Source organism: Mangifera indica, chromosome 17 (genome assembly GCF_011075055.1).
Source record: "Mangifera indica cultivar Alphonso chromosome 17, CATAS_Mindica_2.1, whole genome shotgun sequence".
NCBI classification, from domain to species: Eukaryota; Viridiplantae; Streptophyta; class Magnoliopsida; order Sapindales; family Anacardiaceae; genus Mangifera; species Mangifera indica.
The window spans coordinates 865,336-888,847 of record NC_058153.1 but is presented as its reverse complement, the minus strand read 5'-3'; the positions used below and the strand labels follow the sequence as shown (position 1 = coordinate 888,847).

The 23,512-nt window shown below is 34.5% G+C and overlaps 4 protein-coding genes and 1 pseudogene across 5 annotated transcripts; 2 read left to right on the top strand and 3 right to left on the bottom strand.

The window, feature by feature from the left end:
• Positions 1-1,568: 1,568 nt before the first annotated feature.
• LOC123201195 lies at positions 1,569-1,708 on the bottom strand (annotated as a pseudogene).
• A 2,855-nt stretch (positions 1,709-4,563) lies between these two features.
• LOC123200924 (protein unc-13 homolog) lies at positions 4,564-9,035 on the top strand. Its single transcript, XM_044616310.1, has 5 exons — positions 4,564-5,164; positions 5,411-6,277; positions 6,514-6,969; positions 7,441-7,630; positions 7,721-9,035. Exons 1-5 carry the CDS (start codon positions 4,643-4,645, stop codon positions 8,653-8,655), a joined length of 2,970 nt encoding a protein of 989 aa, XP_044472245.1. The 5' UTR covers positions 4,564-4,642; the 3' UTR covers positions 8,656-9,035.
• Positions 9,036-10,215: 1,180 nt separating this feature from the next.
• Positions 10,216-11,198, bottom strand: LOC123200966. Its single transcript, XM_044616393.1, has one exon. It carries the CDS (start codon positions 11,151-11,153, stop codon positions 10,443-10,445), a length of 711 nt encoding a protein of 236 aa, XP_044472328.1. The 5' UTR covers positions 11,154-11,198; the 3' UTR covers positions 10,216-10,442.
• Positions 11,199-12,304: 1,106 nt separating this feature from the next.
• Positions 12,305-15,645, top strand: LOC123201125 (peptidyl-tRNA hydrolase 2, mitochondrial). 2 transcript variants are annotated; one of them, XM_044616585.1, is made up of 8 exons: positions 12,305-12,491; positions 12,725-12,925; positions 13,107-13,167; positions 13,255-13,291; positions 13,706-13,783; positions 13,881-13,953; positions 14,918-15,121; positions 15,271-15,645. In XM_044616585.1, exons 1-7 carry the CDS (start codon positions 12,450-12,452, stop codon positions 15,092-15,094), a joined length of 669 nt encoding a protein of 222 aa, XP_044472520.1. In that variant the 5' UTR covers positions 12,305-12,449; the 3' UTR covers positions 15,095-15,121; positions 15,271-15,645. The 2 variants fall into 2 exon arrangements, with proteins under 2 accessions (XP_044472520.1, XP_044472522.1); XM_044616587.1 differs by having other exon boundaries at positions 12,316-12,491; positions 14,918-14,957.
• A 4,020-nt stretch (positions 15,646-19,665) lies between these two features.
• Positions 19,666-21,176, bottom strand: LOC123200984 (GATA transcription factor 12-like). The gene is made up of 2 exons (XM_044616415.1): positions 20,685-21,176; positions 19,666-20,580 (listed from the first exon to the last, which is right to left on the bottom strand). Exons 1-2 carry the CDS (start codon positions 21,003-21,005, stop codon positions 19,801-19,803), a joined length of 1,101 nt encoding a protein of 366 aa, XP_044472350.1. The 5' UTR covers positions 21,006-21,176; the 3' UTR covers positions 19,666-19,800.
• Between the last annotated feature and the right edge of the window lie 2,336 nt (positions 21,177-23,512).

Sequence of the window (23,512 nt, the reverse complement as noted above, 5' to 3'; positions counted from 1 at the left end):
ACAATGATCAGTTTAAGTTTGAATTTGTACAAATTGGATCATAGTGTCAATGGAAGGTTATCAATAAACAATCAAACTGATCTTAAACCAATTCAAGCTTGATTAGTTCGAACTGAGCTAACTTAAATTGAAGTTGCAGAAACATGAAAAATTGCCTACAGTGTGATTAGGCGTGCGGAACACACATTGTTCCCTGACAAACCATCCATGCTCCCTTCAATATTGGTTGATCATTTTCTTTTGATTACCATAATCTCAAGACATATAAACAAAGTTGCAAATTTGATTCTCTTAACAGCTTCGAACCCTACAAATAAAAAATGTAATCCCCATAGATTAGACTTCTGAGCAGCGCTAAAGACATGAAACAGATATATTATTTAGCACTGAAATTGATATCCCTCCTTTGTCAACCTATTTGATCTCCCTGAAAGCATGCTTCAGCAATGAAAGTTGCATATGGACTAATCTGTAAACCAGAAATCCAACCAATATTCAGCCAATAACCAATGGAATCCCCATACTCGGCCAAGACAAAATGAAACCTACCTACGTGAATGAAAAACCAGAAATACAGAATACCCAGAACTGATGCAATATGGAATCAACACAACAGCAGAAAGAAAATGAAGATAATGGATGATATTTGTATTGATTGGGTTCAGTATTTACAACCACAAAATCAGTCACCTTCCCTTACAATATCACTCTACAAATCAAGAAAAACACAAATTAACCTACTAGCTTCGAGAGGTCAGTTCACTCTTCTTCAATCAGTCAAAGACCGTTCAAACAAAACCCAATTTCTTCTCCCCTATCTCCTTCCACAATCTTGCTTTTTATGCTTGTTTATTTCATAACTGTGCATACACGTTTTCACCATTTTCTATGTTCCTTACTTCTCTCCTTCCTTACTCTCACTCTTATTCTAAGTTTTTATGTTTTTACGGCTGTCGCTTTTCGTAAATACCCTTATGCCAGCTGTGCTCCTCTTTCTCTTCTCCTGCAATTCACCTGAATATTGGTCCCAACCCTCTATTAGAATCAATAAACCTTTCACTTCCTACTCTGAAGATATCTCCCGCAACCAAGTCACCATCCCATTCTATTACATTTTTCCTTTCACTTTGACAATTATCTAATAGAAGGCAAATGCCATTAACTCACCTCACCCTGTCATCTGGAGTTGGAGAAACATTAATTATCCGGACCCAGCCAGAATGAGATTAAAAACGCACCAGACACTCTTCTCCAGGAGATGGGACTAATTATCTACAGTCTCTTAAGTAAAGGTTATACTTACCCACCCCAACCTTCCATTTTGTGACCCTGTTGGGGCTTAAATGGCTGTTACATAAATCTCTTTCATTTAGTGAATGATGAGACCAACTAAATCCAGCCAAATCAAATGTAATTCCAAATCCAGTTTCAGTAGAGACCTTGCAATTATAACTTCGATCTTTCTCCAATAAACTAGAAAGACAGTATCAAAAACAAATTAGTAAGCGTGACAAGTAAGGTGACATATTAGGTTAACTTTTGGACTGGGAGTTGTAGACCTTTACCCTAGCAGGAGCCCTTCCAGAAATTGTCGATAGCCTAAGCCGAGTCAAGACCAAAGAGGGGGTTTGGAAATAGTTTTCCACCAGCAATTGACGCACCTCGGTTAGAACCTCACTAACTGCGTCATTGCCCCAAGCGCAAAGATGCCCTCCCATGCACTCTCTCATCAAACACTGCCGATGTGGGACTCGCCTTTACGCGATTTCAAGTAAGCTCCACCGTTCATTGGCCCAAATCCAGTGCTCGGAATAACCCATTCAATCTAAATAGTATTAAAAAGTTGAGATTTAAACTTTATTTTTAAATTTAAATTTAATTTTAATCAATTTAAACTCTTAATTTGAATCTAATTCTTTTTACAAAAATAAAATCTAATATTTAATTCAGATTCAACCCATTCAGTCGAACTAAATTGTTATTGGTTGTCCTACAAATTCCTCTTTTCCATCTCATTTTAAAACCAGTCCAATGAGCCTGAGCCCATTGATAGAAGAATAGGCCCAAGGCCTTCTCATAAAATTAAGAAGTATGTGAGCTAGTGCATAAGCAAAGCCATGTGGCTTGATCTCAAGTATTAGATATGAAAAAATCAGCACACATAAATTAAGGAATAATAAGGCAGTATATGAGTATGTGGGTATCTCATACAATCGAGTTTATGACTGGCGAACGCAAGATCAAGAGGCTATAATGTTGAGCATGTAGCCAAATGAATAAACTTGAATGGGTCAAATTCATTGACACCCCTTTTTGATTATCTTTTTTTCATGCATTGCATCGATTAGGAAATGTATTGACTAAAGTCAAAACACTTTTTAAACTATTAACCTAAGGGTTTTGGCCAATTTACATGATTTAATCAACTATAAAACATTACAATGATAATCCCTCTTTTAAATATAAGCTAATCTTGGCGACAAATGCATTGCTTTATTACGATGTTGATTCGGAACCTGATATGTTGGACTGGCATGGTATGTATATAATTAATTGGCCAAAAATGTGTCCCCACCCCCATATTATGTGTAGTCTCAAACTCATACCTTTGAATTTTTTAAAATTTAAACTCTCATTCTTAAATAAAATTTTATTAAAAAACTTAATTAATATTTTAAAAAAAATCGTTATTTAACAAAAAAATTAAAAAAAAAGTTTTATTATATTTTCCCTTTCAATTTAAAAATCATTTCATCCTCTTTAACTATGTTGACTCTCTCTCTTGGTTTATCTTCTCTTACTGATTTATTCTCACCCACCGATAACAATGATATCCTCTGATGAAAACGATTTATTTTTCATTAAAGTTAATAACTTTAGTCGATAAGGGAGAATATGTTAATAGAGAGATAGTCAAATGAGAGAACGAGAATAATTAGAGACGATGAACTTTGTCATCTCTAAAGATGATTTTAAAATTTAAAAAATAAAATTACTATTTTTTAAATTTTAAATAAGAAAAAATATAATAAATTTTTAATTTTTTAAATTATTTTATAAAATAATTATTTTCTTTTAATTTTATCTGAAAGTTTTACCAAAATTTTACTTGTGAATAAGATTCTAAATTTTTTAAAATTAAAAGATAACAATATGGGATTACACCAACCTTGGGGGAACAAGTCTTTGGCGTAATTAATAACTGTGTGCATCTGCCTGGTCAAATACAATATAAACAAGGCCAAACGACTATTTCCTACCCAAGGTTTAGCGTTATCTCAAAAGTCCCCCCTTTAACTATGGAAACACCAAACATCCACCCATGGCCGGTTAGATTTAATCAAACTCTAATGGTGGTAGGGGTAAAATTGTTATTTTTACTATAATATTAAAAATAAACTAAAATAGAATCTAATTTTGCCCCCTAAACTTTAAAAACTAAAATTTTCCTCCACCCTAAGTTTTAAAAAATCACAGTTTCACCCTAGGGTTTGGTTTTGAAATCTCCGGCAACCTCTCCGGCTCCGTTGCCGACGGCCGCTCCCTCCTAAAGCAACCTCTCCTTCCGGCGATCTCTTTCCTCTCATTTGGAGGTCCGATAGACGCCCGGAGACGCCGTGGGAGACGAAGAATTTCGTCCTTCGTCTTCGTCTGGGAAGACGGTCGTCTTCCCAGAGGTCTTCTTCTGGGAAGACGAAGAACTTCGTCTTCCCGACGAAGTTCTTCGTCTCCCACGGCATCTCCGGGGGTCGATCGGACCTCCAAATGAGAGGAAAGAGATCGCCGGAAGGAGAGGTTGCTTCGGGAGGGAGCGGTCGTCGGCAACGGAGCCGGAGAGGTCGCCGGAGATTTTAAAACCAAACCCTAGGGTGAAACTACCATTTTTTAAAACTTAAGTGGGGGAAAAATTTCAGTTTTTAAAGTTTAGGGGGGCAAAAGGAGATAAAATTTTCAGCCGTTAGGGTTTGGTTAAATCTAACCGGCTATGGGTGGATGTTTGGTGTTTCCATAGTTAAAGGGGGGACTTTTGAGAAAACGCTAAACCTTGGGTGGGAAATAGTGGTTTGGCCCCGTTTACTATTAATTACGGGAAAAGTAAGCTTAATTATATTATATTTTTCCCTGGGCCCCATTAGCCCACCATCCACAATCTACGCGCATTCATTCGCATTCCCATGTCTCCACTGTCTGTCCATTCTGTACTTTTGTGAAATTACTAAAACAAGAAAATAAAGAATAAATCATTTTCTTTAATGATTTTTCTGTCCCATGCTTTAAAATTGTTTTCATTTTTTGTAATGATTTTTTTAAATAGATCAAATGAAAATTCACTAATAAATAAATATTTTTTAATTATTTAATATTTTATTCAATACTTTTTTATAGATTTATTTGATGATTCATCAATTTAAATCGAATTTTTTTAATTTAATTAAATTAATAAATTCGTATTCAAATTTGGCTGAACTTGAATACACTTGTCATTATTTTAAAATTTATACTACGTACCTATGTTTGACATTTATACTAAATTAATTTTATTTTATTTTAAAAAATAAAATATGAATCAGATCATCATCTGTCACAGCTTTAACATTAGACTGAGTTAGTTGTCGAGTCCACTCACAACCATACAACAGCCATGGCTCATCTCTTCAGAGACCTTTCCCTTGGTAACTCCAAGAGACACTCAACCTCAACCCCACCACCCTTAACACAACCACGCCCACCGCCCTCCCTCACAATGCCTCCCAGACCTACGACCAATCTCCCCTCTCCCTTCCCCCAACTCGCTGCTCAACTCTCCGATTCCGACCTCCGAGTCACCTCTTACGAGATCTTCGTCGCCGCTTGCCGTACCTCCACCGGCAAGCCACTCACTTACGTGCCCAACAATTCTGCTGACTCGCCCAACCATCACAACTCCAATTCTCCCAGTCATAACTCCTCTGCCCTTCAGCGCTCACTTACTTCTGCCGCTGCTAGCAAGATGAAGAAGGCGCTCGGGTTGAAGTCTCCGGGTTCTAAGAAGAGTTCCGGGTCGGGTCCGGGAAAGCCCAGGAAGGCTATAACTGTAGGTGAGTTAATGAGGACTCAAATGGGAGTTTCTGATACCGTTGATTCAAGAGTACGAAGAGCCTTGCTGAGGATCTCTGCTGCTCAGGTTCGATTAAATTGGCTTGATCTGGTTTAATTTTGATGTATTTAGAGCTAAATTTATATATTTTTTAATTTATCTGATGGAAGCAATTTTATTCAATTGTGAGCTGTGGTAGTTTTGATTTAATGCGGATAGCATTGTGGTTGTTTTGTATTTGTAGTTGAGTTTTTTGAAAGTTTCTTTCTTTAATTATTTTTTTTTCTTTTGGGGTTAATTGGACATTGTTTCTTAAGGATGCCATTGTTACAGGTTGGAAGGAAAATTGAGTCAACAGTACTTCCACTGGAGCTATTGCAGCAGCTTAAGGTATCTGATTTTACTGACCAAGATGAATATGATGCATGGCAGAAGAGAACACTGAGAGTTCTTGAAGCTGGACTGCTTTTGCATCCTCGTGTTCCATTCGATAAGTCAAATGCTTCTGCCCAGCGGCTTAGACAAATCATTAATGGAGCATTGGATCGACCCATTGAAACAGGGAGAAACAATGAGTCAATGCAAGTTCTTCGCAGTGTTGTCATGTCTCTTGCTTCACGATCTGATGGGTCTCTTAATGAGTCATGCCACTGGGCTGATGGATTTCCATTTAATCTCAAACTGTATGAAATGCTTTTGGAAGCTTTGTTTGATCTTAATTGTGAAACAGCAATTATTGAGGAAGTTGATGAGCTAATGGATCACATTAAGAAGACTTGGGTAATCCTTGGAATGAATCAGATGCTTCACAATATTTGTTTTACATGGGTTCTATTTAACCGTTTTGTTGCAACTGATCAAGTTGAAACAGAACTACTATATGCTGCTGATTGTCAGCTAGTGGAAGTTGCAAAAGACGCAAAGGCAACGGAAGATGCAGAGTACTCCAAGATCTTGAGTTCTACATTGACTACAATAATGAGTTGGGCAGAGAAGAGGCTGCTTGCATATCATGACACTTTTGACAGTGAAAATCTTGATACCATGCAGGGCATAGTTTCTTTGGGGGTATCAGCAGCAAAGATTTTAGTTGAGGACATATCTAATGAGTATCGCAGAAAAAGGAGAGGTGAAGTTGATGTAGCTCGAAGTAGGGTTGAGACTTACATCAGGTCATCACTTCGGACCGCTTTTGCTCAGGCAAGTCTTCATTATCATTCACAACCCACATCGTCTTTTCTTTTTTGATTTTATTTTTATTTCAAGTAGAATGGGCAAAGTTTGCCATAGATCAGCCTTTAGTTAAATTACATTTTGAAATCAGGCTAAGATGACATAGTTTAAGAGTGGTCATAGTTTGGATTAACTGCATTGTTCTTAATATTTAACTTTGTTGAGGTCAAACAATGATTTTGGATATATTATTTTTATTATAGAGAATGGAGAAAGCAGACTCAAGCAGGAGAGCATCCAAAAACCAGTCCAATCCTCTACCTGTACTTGCCATCCTTGCAAAGGATGTTGGAGAGCTGGCAATTAATGAGAGGCAGGTCTTTAGTCCAATACTAAAGAGATGGCATCCTTTTGCAGCAGGTGTGGCTGCGGCTACCCTGCATGCTTGTTATGGTAATGAGATAAAACAGTTCATATCAGGAATTGCAGAGTTAACACCAGAGGCTGTTCAAGTGTTGAGAGCTGCAGATAAACTGGAAAAAGATCTTGTGCAGATTGCAGTTGAGGATTCAGTGGAAAGTGATGATGGGGGGAAGACAATTATCCGTGAGATGCCTCCTTACGAGGCAGAAGCTGCAATTGCCAATCTGATTAAAGTGTGGATTAAGACAAGAATAGACAGATTGAAGGAATGGGTTGACAGGAATTTGCAACAAGAGGTTCAGACTACTTATTTGATGTTTATATACTAGACCTTTTAAGTTATATATCTGTCTATCAATCTTATAAAGTATTCTAGTGATGTCTTGTCTGTATTGAGATTTTATTTTAGGATTCTTAAGAATAGCACATCTCATTCAAATTTTTGTGATATGTGGTAAATTTTGGTGGCAAATGTCATCTGTGAAAGAATTGCTGATTTGAAGTGGTTTAATTTCAAGTCTTAATTATTTCACTCGCTTAACGCCTAGATCTTTAGATGCTTATGCCAGTTTTGAGATATATTTTTTCAAGTATCTGCCTTTTCATTAACCTGATGAAATGAACTTTTCTAATCAATTCCTTGCTGCAATGTTTTTTAGACTTGATTGTCTGTTCTTTCTGTTGTTTTATAGTGTTGGTACTGCTTCTAGGAACCTCTTTTAGTTGTTAGATTTCATTAATCTCATCTGTCCACTGCTAAATTTTAGGACTGGAACCCACAACCAAATCAAGAAGGATATGCTGCATCTGCTCTTGAAGTTTTGAGAATCATTGATGAAACTTTGGATGCATATTTTCAACTGCCAATACCAGTGCACCCAGCCTTACTGCCTGACTTGATGGCTGGTCTTGACAAATGTCTTCAATACTATGTAACCAAGGCAAAATCTGGCTGTGGTAAATGCTTATGGAACTCCCAGATGACCAATCTATAATTTTAGGTTTTCGTTCTGCCTAATAACTCCTATCTTTCATTCTTATTTGTAGGATCACGGAACACATATGTTCCTACAATGCCAGCATTGACAAGATGCACAACAAAATCAAAGTTCCAAGGTGTTTGGAAGAAGAAAGAGAAGTCACCAAATCCTCAAAAGAGGAATTATCAGGTTGCCACAATGAATGGGGGAAATTCTTTTGGAGTATCACAGCTGTGTGTCCGTATAAATAGTATGCACCAAATCAAAACCGAATTAGATGTTCTGGAAAAGAGAGTAATCACCCATTTGAGGAACTGCGAATCTGCACATGCAGAAGACTTCTCAAATAGTCTGGGGAAGAAGTTTGAGCTTACACCATCTGCTTGTGTTGAAGCTGTTCAACAACTTTCTGAGGCAGTGGCATATAAAATTGTTTTCCATGATCTAAGTCATGTTTTATGGGATGGTTTGTATGTTGGGGAGCCTTCATGCTCTAGGATTGAGCCTTTTCTTCAGGAGCTTGAGCGCAACTTGCTGATCATCTCAGATACAATGCATGAAAGAGTTCGAACACGAATTGTTACAGATATAATGAAAGCATCTTTTGATGGGTTCTTGTTGGTTTTACTTGCTGGAGGCCCCTCTCGTTCTTTCTCACGGCAAGATTCTCAAATAATAGAGGATGATTTTAAGACCCTTAAAGATCTGTTCTGGGCCAACGGGGACGGCCTGCCAAGCGAGCTGATCGATAAGTTTTCAGCTACTGTTAGAGGTGTCCTTCCCCTGTTCCGAACTGATACAGAGAGCTTAATTGAGCGGTTCAGACATGTGACCCTGGAGACATATGGCTCTTCAGCCAGGTCCAGGCTACCACTTCCACCAACCTCAGCACAGTGGAATCCTACTGAACCAAACACACTTCTACGCGTTCTGTGTTGTCGGAATGACGAAGCAGCTTCAAAGTTTCTTAAGAAGACTTACAATCTTCCTAAGAAACTGTAGTTAGCTGAGGTAAGGTAACACTGAAACTGTTGTGCAGAAGATTCTTGTAGTTACACTACTTGTATTTAGTAAAGATGGTGCATACATACATAGGTGTTGATCATGTTATATGCTTGGTTGAGATGGAGCAGTGATTTTTGTATAGTTAATTGGAAGTGTTGTGGTCCATAATTTATTCATAGCTGATAAGGGAGAGAATTTGAAGGGCATGAGAGTGATAGGGGAAGGTGGGTTTATCGTATTATAATATTAAGATCTCTTTATTCTATTTTTTTTTTTATTTTGTCTGTTTTATGCTGCCGTTGGCAGCTTTTGTTTTATGTCAACTCAGAGGTTCTTTATGTTATTATATTTTTTTATCATTGATATTTAATATTTAATATTATTTTTTTTCGTGAAAAATACCTCTTGCAGTGGTTTGTCTTCTTCCTTATCAAAGATGCATCCAAGATACATGTGCCTTTATAATTAAGGCCTATTCTATTACTGCAATCTCTATTTTATTATTGCAATATCTCTCTTTAGGCTCGATGTTTTTTGCTTTAAATGAGTTGAAGCCATTTAAGTTGAATGAACTCGAGTTCAGCTTAAATTGGATCCTGATATTGAAATTTGTTTTTTATTTTTTAGTGTTCAGCCAATTGATTTTGTATAACATAGATTTCAATCTTCACATTTGTAAGCTCAATTTATATTTTTGATATGGTATCAGAGCACGAGTCAAATGACGGATTTAATAGTCTAAGTGTTCCTGGATATAAGTGACAATACACCCAATCACAAATCGACTGAGTCAAACGGCAGGCCTAACAACCTAGGCGCTCAACCACAATCCGCTGAGTCAAACAACGACAGACCTAACAACCTAGGTGATTGCACTTAAGCGAGAGTCTTAAAGACTCAAATAAAGAAAGAGAGTCTCACATCTAATAAATAAAACATACGAGAGTGATATATAAGTGTGTGGATTGGACCTTAACATAAGCAATTGGTTTTGTGTAATATGAGTTTCAATCTTCACACTTGTAAACTAATTTATATTTTCGACAAACCTACTATAAACTCAAATCCACCACCCGAAACTTTAGGTGGGCTTAAAACAATATCAGTAAATACTCAGGTAGATGATGAGCCATTATTTATTATACACGCATTTCCCACATCAAATCTTTTCTATTTAAGCTCAACCGAAAGCCTTCCTAACGGATGATCTTGAAAATGTTACAGCTTATTATTAAAGGTAAATCTGAACCGAATTATATTGGAACAAAAGCCAGTTCGAGATCGAACTTACCTGTTCAATTAGTGATACGTGAATAAACTCGTTAGAGAAGAAGAATAGTAAGGGTCAGTGAAGATGCCAGAGAAAACGTTGAAAAAGATAAAAAGTCATAAGAAAAAATGAATTTACCGATGAGTTAACAACAAATCGACTGAGTTAAGTGTCAGAAAAGAAGAAGAAGAAGGGGAATATGAAGACGGAAAAGAAGAATCAACTGAGAATAAAAGTCGAAAGTAAAGATAAATATGCCAACCAGGATTATTTCATGACGCAAAACGTTAACTTGGCAATAAGTTATGTTAGAAAATGAAAGAACATGGCATAATTTTTATACAATATTTCTGAATCTTGATCTTCACTCTAAGGTGAACCCATATATTGACATGAATGAAAGATCAACCTAGTGAGTGATTGTATTTACAGATGAATCAAAGAACCTGATACAATTTTAAGATTCTACATTCTGGTCTCAGATTTTCAGGCAAATTAATATAAATTTAAATGTCTAACCACCACAGAGACAGCCGCCGCCGCTGGATTCCGCCACATTTTCGTCCTCCTCTTGAAGGTAAGGTGCCAAATTCAGATATTTCTCTTCATCACTCCTATCTCTCCACCTTGAACGACAAACCACACAACTAGCCCATCTCCTCCGTCCACTCATCTTCCACCTCATCCAGCATTCTTCATGAATCAAGTTCTTACACGTCTCACAACACACCACTCTCTCCTCCTTCCCCATCTCTTCAAGACACACAGGACACACACTTCCATCTTTTATTTCAACTGATCCCTCTGAACCATTTTCATTCCTTTCTCGAAAGAAGAGTTTATGAAATCTATGACGGAGGCCAGCCGCCGCCAGTGCTTCCGGCGATGTGGGTGTGGCAAGTAAACGGTTGAGTTTCCAGGGACGGAGAGTCCTCCGCCGGAGACACGTTTCATCAAGAGAAACGCCAAGGACTCGTACCAACACAAATAGTATGTGTTTGCACGGGGTAAAGCTATCAGGGCACGTGCACGACGGGGCGGAGGATAAGTTAACGGTGTAAACATTTCCAGTGGCGCCTAAAATAAAAAAGAGAGAGTCAGACCGGTGAAGGAGGCGCAGCCCATGGCGGAGGGCTCGGCTGATTCGGCTGGTGACGGGTTGGGTGGGTCCTAAGCGGTGATTTTGGTGGTAGGGAGGAGTTGAAGAGGAGCCAACAGACTCCATTTTTGGGACAGGATAGAAAGTTAAGAGGCCTTGGAAATGAAGTTGGCAAGTGGGATTTGAAAGAAAATATGAACGGTCAAGATTGTTTGTGCAGTGTAAGGACACGTGTAGGGTAATGGTTGAGTAGGGGAAACGCTAAGCAGTGATACGTAGGCAATTCCAATTTCAATCAATGACTTTACATGATAATAATGAAGAAGGTTGACTTCTCCGTACGCCACGTCATACAACTTGCCGTAGTAATAAGAAGACCATAATGCGACGCTAGCTACTGCCGTTTGGGTTTGGGCATCTTTCTTATTAGGTGCACAAGTTTATAAAATTGGAAAAGGATAAAATAGGAAACTCACAAAATGTATGGTTACTGGTATATTATCCTACGCAATATGCATAATATATAATGTTATATCTTATAATATAACATAATTTTATCTAAGTTGGGAAGTTCCACCTTGAACGCGCAAGTTTACAAAATGTATACGATACAATATCAATAAAAATTAATATTATACCTTATAATATATAAAATTTATTGTATCATATAATACAATACATATAAGTCAATATCGATAATTTTAGTAATGTAATCAAACTCAGATGAATAATTTTTAATTTGAGCTTGAGTTGGTAATGTAAAATGCAAAGTTCGAGTTTGTCTAAATTAGAAAGTTCTTGGCTTATGTTTAATATAATAACAGTTGATTTGAGTTCTATTTGAACAATTATATATAAATCTTATAACTTAAATTTTATAAATATAAGTGAAAGGTTCGAATTATTTATATTTTACTAGAGTGGAGCTACAAATTCACGAGTTTACCAAAAAAAGGTCAACAACAAATTTAAGTTTTACTCAATTATATTTTTAATTAATTTTACCAATATGAACTATTAAATACTTTTAAGCCGTGATGATGTGACATAAGTATATATTGATTGTGTTTGTAATATAAGGAGAAAATGAAAATATATCATATATTATGTATAATATATGGTATGCAAAAAGAGAAATTATATATATATAAATATTAATATATAATTATGTAATTAAATAATTAAAATTTTAAAATAAAATAATATTTAATTATATGGTAATATAAATTAAATTTAACACGGGAGAGATGAGATCAAAACTTGTTTAGAAGCCTCTGCAAGAGTGACTATTTTCAGAAATTTCCGTAGGCACTTACTTTGAAACTATGTCGTTTCAACTTCGTAACTTTTTGCTGAAAGGCCTAATCTTTTTTATAATGTACTGTTGAACTCTTCACCGTTCAACAATAATCTCTCTCGAGGATGTGGGGTTCATATCGGAATTCTTCTCAGCTTTCGAACAAGGTATTTATTAATCAGCCATTAGTGTAATTTCAATAATCATTTCCTAGTTTTGTTCAGTTTGGGTTCTGTTTCTGACAATTGACGGAGAATGAAAAGATTAATAAAAAGTAAACTTGGAATGCCTATGTTTTCAGTTCACTGAACTTGTAAAAAATTAGGTAAAACAAGGTTCAATTTTTAGTGTCTTTTTCCTTCCTTCTGTTGCTTGATTATTTTGTGTGATATCCTGGCAGCAAAAGCAAGAGAAAGAATGGTTTGCAACCAGTTTTAGGGCAGAAAATTTCATTCCAGGGCTTGTTATTGGTTTCATTTTTGGGATGTTGTTGGATTTATCAAAGCCTGCAAAAAGTCATGCAAAGAAGAAAAATTTCTTGCCAGGCAAGCCCCAAGAACATTTAAGAGTCCCCAGTAACGGTGATCAAGACCTCAAAATGGTTTGTTCTAGTGCCTGTTTGGTGATTTTTTATTTAATCTGCTCAAATGTTCGTAATGAAATTATGTGATTTATGAATCCTGTTTGGTTTACTTTTTCAAGGAGAATTTGAGGTTGTAGTATCAATGGGTTTTCATATATTTTTATTTTTGGTATATATAACTTTGTCCAGCATATGGCAGGTTTTGGTAGTAAGACAAGACCTGAAGATGGGTTCAGGAAAGATTGCATCTCAATGTGCTCGTAAGATTTTCAAATTTGTAATATAAAATTGAGGATTGTATGCTTATCTTAAGCTTTGAAAGAAATGTTTATTTTATGATTTTGCAGATGCAGCCACTGGCATGTATGCAGAGCTGATGCAAAGGTATACATGTGCAAATAATGGGTGTCTTTCTCTAATCTGATCTTAAAAGATGCTCTAAATCTAACAGCTAACTTTTCAAAATAAATAGCTGTGCCATGGAAGTTCAGATCTATTACTTTTTGTTATTTACAAGTGAAACTGCAAGTGGTAGCATGTGTATCAGTATGCATTGTGGACACTCACTTGGCTGAATTGAGAGAAAGATTTCAAGAATTATGAACTTACACAGTGATCAATTTTCTTAAAGATATGATATCTAACTTTATTATCTTAAATCATGGAAGTGAGCACTTTAATATGGTGACAAAATTCTTGCTAGTTATAATCTTAAATTTTAGAGATATCCAGTTATTATATTTTGTGTGACTGTTAATATTATCAGTTCAAAGTTGCATCATTCAGTATTCCCTGCAGTGACCGGTCCCTTTTGAGACAATGGGAGCAATGTGGGCAACCCAAAATAGTGGTTACATGCAAGAATCAACAAGAAATGTAAGCAGGTGATTTCATTGTGAACAATATGGGTTCTTATCAAATGAAAAAAAACATTCAATTGCTAATTTGTGGGAATATCAATTCTCTTGATCAGGAATAAACTGAAGGAAGCAGCTGAAAATATTGGTCTTCCCACATTTGTTGTTGCAGACGCTGGAAGGACACAGGTGCCATTTTTGACTATGTAGTTGCAGAATCAGTTCCGGGTAACTGAGACAAATTAATAACTAAATGATATGGTGGGTAAATTTTTAAATCATGGAATATTGGCATCTCAGGATTAAAAGGCTTGAAAGGTACCTATAACTCCAATAAATACATTTATATTTTTGCATCTTCTCTGCATGTTTTATGGCTGCATTCATATTTCTGAAGGCAGATTGTCCTTTGAAATATGACTCAAGCTTTTATCATTTTGAAAAATTGTAATGTTCTGGAACTTGTTGGTTGTGATTGTGCTATTGTATGTTAAATTGTGGGTTCTGTTTTGGGCTCTTTGTAATTGGGCATGGACTGGGGGTTTACTTTCTGAACATTTCATTTGATTAGAGTTTTGCAGGACACTTGAATGCCATATGACTTCAGGTTGTCTTTATTTATTTTTATTGAATTTGATGTGAAAGCATGCAAATTGAATCATTTTTGTCAAATTAATTTTTTTGGAGATCTTAGAATGACAAATTTTATGTCATTTATTCTGACCTTGTTGATGATGCCATTTTAGGTAAGAAACAGATGCATTACAATATTTTATTTTTCAGTTCAACGTGCTTTGTTAGTGCCACTCTATGTGGTGATATCTCAATCAGTTAACAGTTGAATTACAAGCTGCAGCTTTTGGGCTGCAGGCTCAGTTCAGTCTTCTTATTAAGAATATGAAAATAAGCTAACTGGGGCTACTGTACTACCGAAGTAATTGTATTAGCTTATACTAATATGTATAAAAAACCCAACTTGTGGGGTTATGCATGGTACTATTAATATGATATTTGGAATACTAGTCTATCATGAATAATATTGAGATTTCTCTCTCTTTTTTTTTTTTAATCACTGTAATTTGATTTTTTTTTTTAAGTTGTCCCTCAGATTGGATAATTAAAGGTAAATTATTGAGGGTTTTATGTCCTACAGGTTTCTGCTGGCTCAAAGACAGTTCTTACTGTTGGACCTGGTATGCTGTACTTCATTGGGCTGCAAGAATATTTTCAGTTGCTTCACCTTTCTCTTATTATACAGCTTTTTCTTTTGCCAATATTACTTGACATCATTAGAGTAAAGCTTACGAAGCAAAGCTTGCATCATCAGTGAATCCCCATGGTTATTATTGTTTTTTGGGTAAATTAAGTCTACCCAAAATGTTCATGATTTATCCATTATATGTGTAATGTATAAACTGCCACTCATCTGCCTTTCATAATTATACAAAATAATGAGCAACCTACAAATTCATGTTTGTTCACAAGGTACACTATTTTTATGGGCAGGGCCTAGAGAGTTGGTGGATTCAGTGACTGGGAAACAACGGTTGCTCTAATTGTGTCAATGAAACAAGAACTCTAAATGCATAAATCTTCAGAGATGACAAGTTTAAGTGATGGAAAAGGAAAATTAGACTAAATCTTCCACATTGTGTCCTTATTTGCTTGCAACTATTCTGTGATTGTGTCATGGATAAGGCTTATTTTCTTGGGAAAGGGGTATGGAATTTGATTGTCCACGTCTCATTTAGAGGGAAGTTTTGTATTTCAGATAACAAAGTACTTTCAATTGCGTTTAGACTTTGTATTAGACAATCAATGGATAGGATGTAAGATTTGCTGAGTTGAAGTTTCAATTCATGGAGCTCATTTCAAGATTAATGCCTCTTTGATGTTGTTACATTAGATCTCACCTTGATAGCTATTCTTATAATTTTTCTTCAATATTTTTTTTCTTCTTCAACGATGATTACTCTTTTTGTGTTATCGAATGGCCAATCTGAGTTAGTTTAAATTCTAACTTACTATTCTAGATTCAAATTGAATTTAAACTGGCCCTCCTGTGGTTCAGCTTTGCATGGATTGGTCAAAATAATATTAAGTAAAATTGTGGTGAGTCAAGGAGCTTAATTATGTAAAATATAAACTGGCCCTCCTTTGGCTAGGCTAATGTCTTGTCTGGGTATTGATTCAAGGAGCACAAGATCGTTGTCTCAGGGTACGCTCTGCAGTGCAAACTCAGGAGTTTTATAATCTCCAAATCTTTTTTATTTTGTTTCTGTAAGCAAATTTTAGATTGAATGTTCTGCTTGTCACCCTTTTCTTTTGCCCACTGTTTGTTTCAATTAAATATTTATAACAGCCTGATCCTACACGTTTTGGTTTATGAGTAATTTGAGCAAAGTAGCTGAATTGGTCTTCTTGGTTAAGTTGAGGATGGGTAATATTTTTAATGGCTCTTCAAATGCTTAAACACCTTGTAGGGAGAAGGGCATTGATGCACAACTTGAAAAACGTATCCAAGGCTATGAATTTTCTCTTCAGAATTTGGTGGAAAAAAAGCTGAGGAAGATGCCTAAAATACTTGATCATTGAATCATCACAATTGGGGAAATTTCCATTTATTTGTTGAATGAGGATTCTCATGGAAATTTGTAACATATCTAAACATCTTTTGCGATTTGGTTTTTCTAAACTCATTAGTATTTATCACCATTGGTGCATCTGGCACAAACTCTTCCCGTAGAATATGATAATTAATTCTCTTAAGGATGTGAAAGCAGGGAAGTTTATTCAAATAATTGGACACACCAAGACACTTAACAATTTCTATTTTTCTTGATAGACTGTTCAGAATTTGATGAGAATGTTAGGAAGTTTCCTGAGTTCAAAAATGATAGTTGGTCAACTTAAAGAGGGAGAGAGACAGTCATTTGATTCTTTTTTTGATGTGTTTCTATTACATTTTATAATCTTTATTTCTTTTTGAAATGGAAATTTATAGAAGCTTATAAGATCAGAGTAAGAATTTTTTCTTCAAGGAAAAAGTTCAACAAAGAAAGAGACAGGAAGAGAGAGAAAGAGAGGTGCTAATAAGGACCAGGAGTTTTCACAGGAACCTGTATTAGAAAGAAAACTTGCACATATAACAAGTAAACAATTAAGGGTAATACTTTTCCCTAAACTATAAATGGACTTGGAGAACTGATAGGAATTGGAGGTTCTTATACATTTCCAACTGATAGGAATTGTGTCAAACTGGTTATGATTGCATAAGATCTTTTGATGAGTTAGAAAGATTAGCTCGTGAAGTTCAATCAAGATTAGTGCAGAGACCTTTACTTATAACCTTTTCTTTGGGAGTTCCTTTGTTACTTGGAAAATTTATACTCTTCCCTTACAATCAAACACCATTAGAAATTTTGATAATTGCAAGTGAAGTTCCCCATTGTATTTCAATCCCAATCTCAGTTAACATTGGGCTTCTGCCATATTTTTGTTGCAATTTCCTTTTCATAGATGGTGGTTTATGGATCATTCTTTTCCTCTTGTGAGGTCATTTTCATTATCATTTGAAGTTATATCTGACAGTTGTGTATGAGGATGACTAAGCTGCAACAATTTAGAATTCTCTCAACTTTTTATTGTTCTGAGAGTTGTTGAAAATTTGTCTGCTAGATTTTAGTTGTCTTTCCTTGGATATATTACAGCATCAACCAGTACCAAGCTGTTACAGTGACAAATAAAGTTTGTCTGCTGTGAATCAAGAGCTTCGGTTGATGAATAAAATTTATCTTCTTTATTATTGAATCAAAACCATTTTATGTTATGCATATGTGATTTCATTGTCAACCATCTTGTTGATATAATAAAGAAGAAAGGTTCTGAAAACATAAGCTATGAGTAAGGGTGGATTTGATCCAACCTAGACTAATCCACCCCAAGTCTAGGTCACTTAAGTTTAAATGGAACTTATAATATTTACTCTGAGATCGAGTTTATTCAATTTGATACACAATACTATAAAAGAATTATTAATGATATAAACAATATCATAAAAAAGTAAATAATATCATCAACGAGATGAATAAATTATTAAATAAATAACTAAATTAATATTAAATTGAATTGTTAAGCTAAAATTTTAGCCTGAGATTAACTCATTCCAGCATCATCATAGATTTGATCTAAGCTGCCTCTAGCTTTGAGTGAGGATTTTGGCACATTGAAAAGTGTATAAACTTGATAGGAAGGCAAAAACCTAATTGCTTATGATTAATAAGAGGAACATGGGGAGCACGCGAGATGGTGGGGAGGTTGATGAGCTGGTGTCCTAGTGTCTCCCAAATCTTTGAAAATAAACTTTGGCTATGGTGCCCATGTCTCCATTTTATCAATACATTTGCATGTGCCTATCCATCTCTCCACCTTTCTTTCTTTCTTTCTTTCTTGGCAAATTGCCATTATTTACATTATTCACATTATTCATACATTACCAACGACTTACTATACCATTTATCATTTAAAAAATTATACAACAAAGTGTTTTTGCTAATTAATTTCAAAATTCCATGAAATTTTCAATAACAATTTTGCACGTGCATCAAATTATGTATACTAATAATAAGTACTAATTTATATATTAATGATGACGTGTCACTGTATGATTTATTGTTACTTTATTGATAATTAAAATTAATTCAGTTATATAGTAATATGTCATCACTAGTACATAAACTAATACTTATTATTAATACACAGTTTTTTATTTCTTACATACTCATTCTTAATACCCATACAAAAATAAAACTATCTATACAAACAAAATTTATTAACTTATTCATATAAGCTGACATAACAATATGTAATTGGCTAATGTAATTATTTACTTCTTCTATCATATGTTATCACGTTAGGTTGAATGAGTAAATTATTAAAATTTGTTTGTATATACAGTGTTACTCTCTTACAAATATAAGCATATATAGATAAGTTTAATTATACAGTAAAATTATGAGCCCTGACAATTAGAATCATTTTATATACTAACGATGATGATGTATTATTATGTAAATAAATAATTTTAAATTAAAAATAATATAACACTTAATCATTTAGTGTCCAGTTACAAAGTAATAATCTTTGTTAGTGCACTAATATTTACCCTTATTCGTATGATTTGAATTCATAAAATAAATGAAATAGGTAGATTGAAGCATGTTATGGGAAGAGAGAAAGATGGATAGAAATAATAAAGAAAGAAGCTAGTAGAGAAGTTGAAGTGATTGTCAGCAGAAGTTGCCATTGGGTATTTAAACAATATTTTATTATATAATTAAATTATTAATTTAAAATTATTTAATTAAATAATAATACATCATTTAATATTTAATTAAATATTTAAAATTAAATACATATTACATTATTACATATATTTAATCTATTATAAAAAGTATAATATTATATATTAATTTGAATCATATTGGTTTTAAGCTTGATTCAAATTAAATCCATCCCAATTTTACGTTGAATCCGGCTATCCACGGTCAAGTATAAAATTAAATTAAATTTTCTCGAAATAATACCATTATTATCCTGTATCTCATAACAATCTTCACCCACACGCAATAACATTATATATTGTCCATCTTCAATAAACATTCATCCAAATCTTCACGTGCTGGTGCTTTGATCTGCATGGATTTATTGGAAGGATGAAGCGATCTATATAAAGTCAATGCAGGTCAAGCCTAAATAAAATAAAATTTGAGTTCGGTTTAAATTTATTCATAAATTGACACTCAAATTCGTATTATTTTTATTTTGAATTCGATTCATTTATTTCAAATATAATTAGCCCGGATTGAATTCAAACTTACCTTTTTATATGGGAAAACAAGATAGCATTAATTGACAAAGAGACTACCAAAATTCAAATTGAGTTAGGAAATATTAGAAATATTAAGCAACTAAATTAACCTTTGAAAAAAATTAAAAAAAACTCAGCAGAATTCTCCTACGCTAGCGTCCACTACATCAGATGAGCTGCGTGAAATCGGGCCCAACGTGTTGGTGGATCAAGTAATCATCACCGTTGGATATATCAAACATCATATTCTGATGATGCATAAACTGTTGCTGTTGCTGCTGCTGCTGGGTCCTTAGCATTTCTTTCTGACGCCTGAGCTCAAGCACCTTACGGTGGGAATTCGAGTGCTTTGTGAGAACGAATGTCGGGCTCGCAGCGGGCCGGTACTCGGGTACTAATCGACCCGACTTGTATCTCACTCCACAGGCATTGCAAAGCGTCTTCGGCCCCATAGGCCCCGTCCGCCACTGCGGCGTCTTATCCGTTGCACAATGCAGACACCTCCGACCTTCTCCGCTTCCTTCTCCACCGTCTCCGTAGTCTTTTTTCTTCGACCCGGTTGCTTTAACCGTCTTCTTAACGGTTTGTTGTGGCGGAGGAGGTTGTGTTGGGCCCGTGGAAATGATATCGGCGTCGGACGAGGAACAGTTCTGGCTAAGAACAAGAAGGCGAGACGTCCAATCGCACGGAGCCGCCCGAGACCGCTTGCTTCGGGCCTTGCCTGGGACCGCCATTTCCGGGTTGAATATGGGATTGTTGGGACTGGAGATAATATCGTTGTTGTTGTTGCTGCTTAGGTCGGATTCGGGCTGAAACGGGCGGGTTTCGGAAGATTCATCGGGTCGAGCTTTTACACCTGATATAAGTTGGAGCTTTTGCAGGTCCTCACAGGAGAAGGTTTCCTCCACAATATTCGACATCCATTCGAGCTCAGCTAAATCATCTAACTGTTAAATGAAACAGGAAAAACAAAAACAAATAATTATTATAATTTTCATCCATATAAAAACTCTGATGAAGAAGCCATGGTTATTGAACAAATTGTCATTACCGGGGGGACGCAGAGGTCGCTAGAGAAGTGGGTTTCAGCGAAATTCTGGCAAGTAATATCTGCGGAAAGGCCGGGGTCACAGGAAGAGGAGTTGCTGCAGCAATCAACGACTGTGACAGTGGAAGAATCGGTAGAATTTCCGGCGACGTTATCGAAAGCATTAGGGTCAGAAACGACGGCGTCTTCGTTGGAGAAGTCCAAAAGCTCCTCGACGATGAAATGGTCGCCAACTGGGGCTGTTTTAGAATCAAATGAATGGTGTTTTTCAGACGCAAATTGTGAGTAATTACAGGTTCCCTGAAAGAATTCTGGGGCTTCCATTATTCAGTTTCCTTCCTCGTTTCTTTCGGGAGTTGACGTTGCGGAGTGCAGTTAGAAAGAAGAATGTGAAGAGAGAAGAAGAAGAAGAAGTGTGATCAGAGCAGTTCTGGTTTTGTGATGAGAGAGAGAGAAGGTTTATTTGCGCCTGAAGGGAACAGGCGGACAGCTAAAATGGAGGATTTTGACGAGGACAAAAATTTTACAGTTTTAAGACGAATATTAATTATTTATTTATTTAAAAAAAAAGGCTTTAATTGAATTAAAGGAAGTTACTTTAATACCCTTTTTCTTTTGGAGACTTTTCATGTTTGGTATACCAATTCTATCCTTTTCACAAATTTCCAATAATTTTTTAAATTTAATTATTAATTTATAACTGTGTCTAATTTCATATTTATGGGTTCAAGCTAAGTTTAGCACTCGTTCAGATTCATTTAAATTGATATGTAATATTTTTTAAAGGTTATTAACGAGATTAATAATATCAATAAGATAAATAATATTATCAAAAAAATAATAAATTATATTATCGATAAGATAAATGATGTCAACAGAAGGATAAACAAGTTAAACAATTGTCAAATTGAAACTCTAACCTAGGTTGGATCTAAACACAACTAGGTTTTGCTCAATTTGATATTTTGTTTAATGTGAATTGAATTTGAGTTAAAACTTTTATTTAACAATTCAATTTGAATCATTCTCTAACGATATTATTAGTTACACTAATAACATTATTCATATTGTCAGTGATATTATTCATCTTGTTGGTAACCTTTGATAATATATTTGAATAATTTTATTTTGAATTTGAATTTATCAATATAAATTCAGATTGAGTTTGAATTAGTATATGTGTATAATGTGTATATATATAAAACTGAGAATCTTGTTCGTATTGGTTAAACTAGCTCATACTTGGACTTAGCTTACGTCAAATATAGATCTAATTATAATTTTAATTTAATTTTAATTCATTCAAATTAAATAATAAATTTGATATAAATTAGCTCAATTCAAATCGAATCAATCAATTTAGATTAAAATCTACCTTGTATCAAAATTTCACTTACTGTAATATCGAGGAAAACCCACTGCACGTGGTCATGCATTATTATTATGCGTGGGTATTACAGTAAATTCATGATTACTGATGTAGCACATTTTTTAAATGGATTACTGGATAAACAAGTAATTAACAAATTAATTAATAAAGGTTAAATGGTAATTAAGTGTTCAAATTCAACTCCTAAGGAACCGATCTAGCAGGTTTGCCGCTGAAGCTTGCGCATTACCGTCCAAGTTTATACCCCGATTCCCCTGCTTTAATTTCCCTCGGGGATTGCGCTTTTTTATTATTTTTTTTCTTTTTTCTCTGAATTTCACCCATTTTAAAAATATTTTTTATTATTTTTCCATCCCTGTTAATTGGTTTATTAAATTCAACCCCCCACTACGTTTACAGATCTACTTGATGAAATCAACGGCCAAAATATTTCCAACGTGTCTCCTGCACAAGGGACCTGTCAGTTTGATTTTCACTTTTCACCCCAGCTTGCCACGTAGGATTTACAAGGGATTACATTATCATCCTGTTACTGTAGCAAAAAATAATGCTTGATCGGAAGAGTGTACGTGATTGGAGCTATGTAAGTGTCAGATACATATTACGTGTCAAATATCGAGTGGTGAATATGGATTAAAGTGGGGTCGGGTTTGATTGTGGCAATCCCCATGCGAGTCTTCTTGGAATAATGGACAACGGTGTAACTGTTGTTTAGTGACTACATTTTCCCATCCTTAGCTGTGTCGGAACGAGTTCAGCTACATCCAGAAAAACATAGAAACTGTTTGAATTCAATTTAAATATATCAAATTAAAGTTATAAATAATTCAAATTTAGTTTAATTTTTAAGTTTAGAGATTATTATTCTATTTGAGTTTATTATTTAAATTTATAACTAAATTTGATGAAAATCAAAAGTTTATTAATACAAATTTTAAAATAAAAAATTATAATATGGCAAGATATATCCAAGAATTTTAAAATTTTATAGACATGATTATTACTATCATATAATATATGATATTCATTATACAATATTATTTAAATAGAAAATAATTCATATCCTAAAGTATATAAAAAATTAGTATTATATAACAGATATATCATATAATATAATACATATTTTTTAAATAAGTGATATTGTAACTGAGGTATATTTGAGAAAATTTAGAATTTTAGGAAATTTTTGTGATTTTTTCCAAGATAATGATGTGAATTGTGACAATTAGAAATTATTATTATTGTTTTTAAAAAGACATATCCTATAACATAATACACAATACTAAAAATTATATTTTCGATATATGATATAATATATGATTTAATAATTATATTCAGTTATGTTTATGACATTTTTAAAAGGATGTAAAAATTGAAAGTTCTATTAACTTTTTAAAAAAATATATCCTATAATATGATATAATATACTATATATAATATA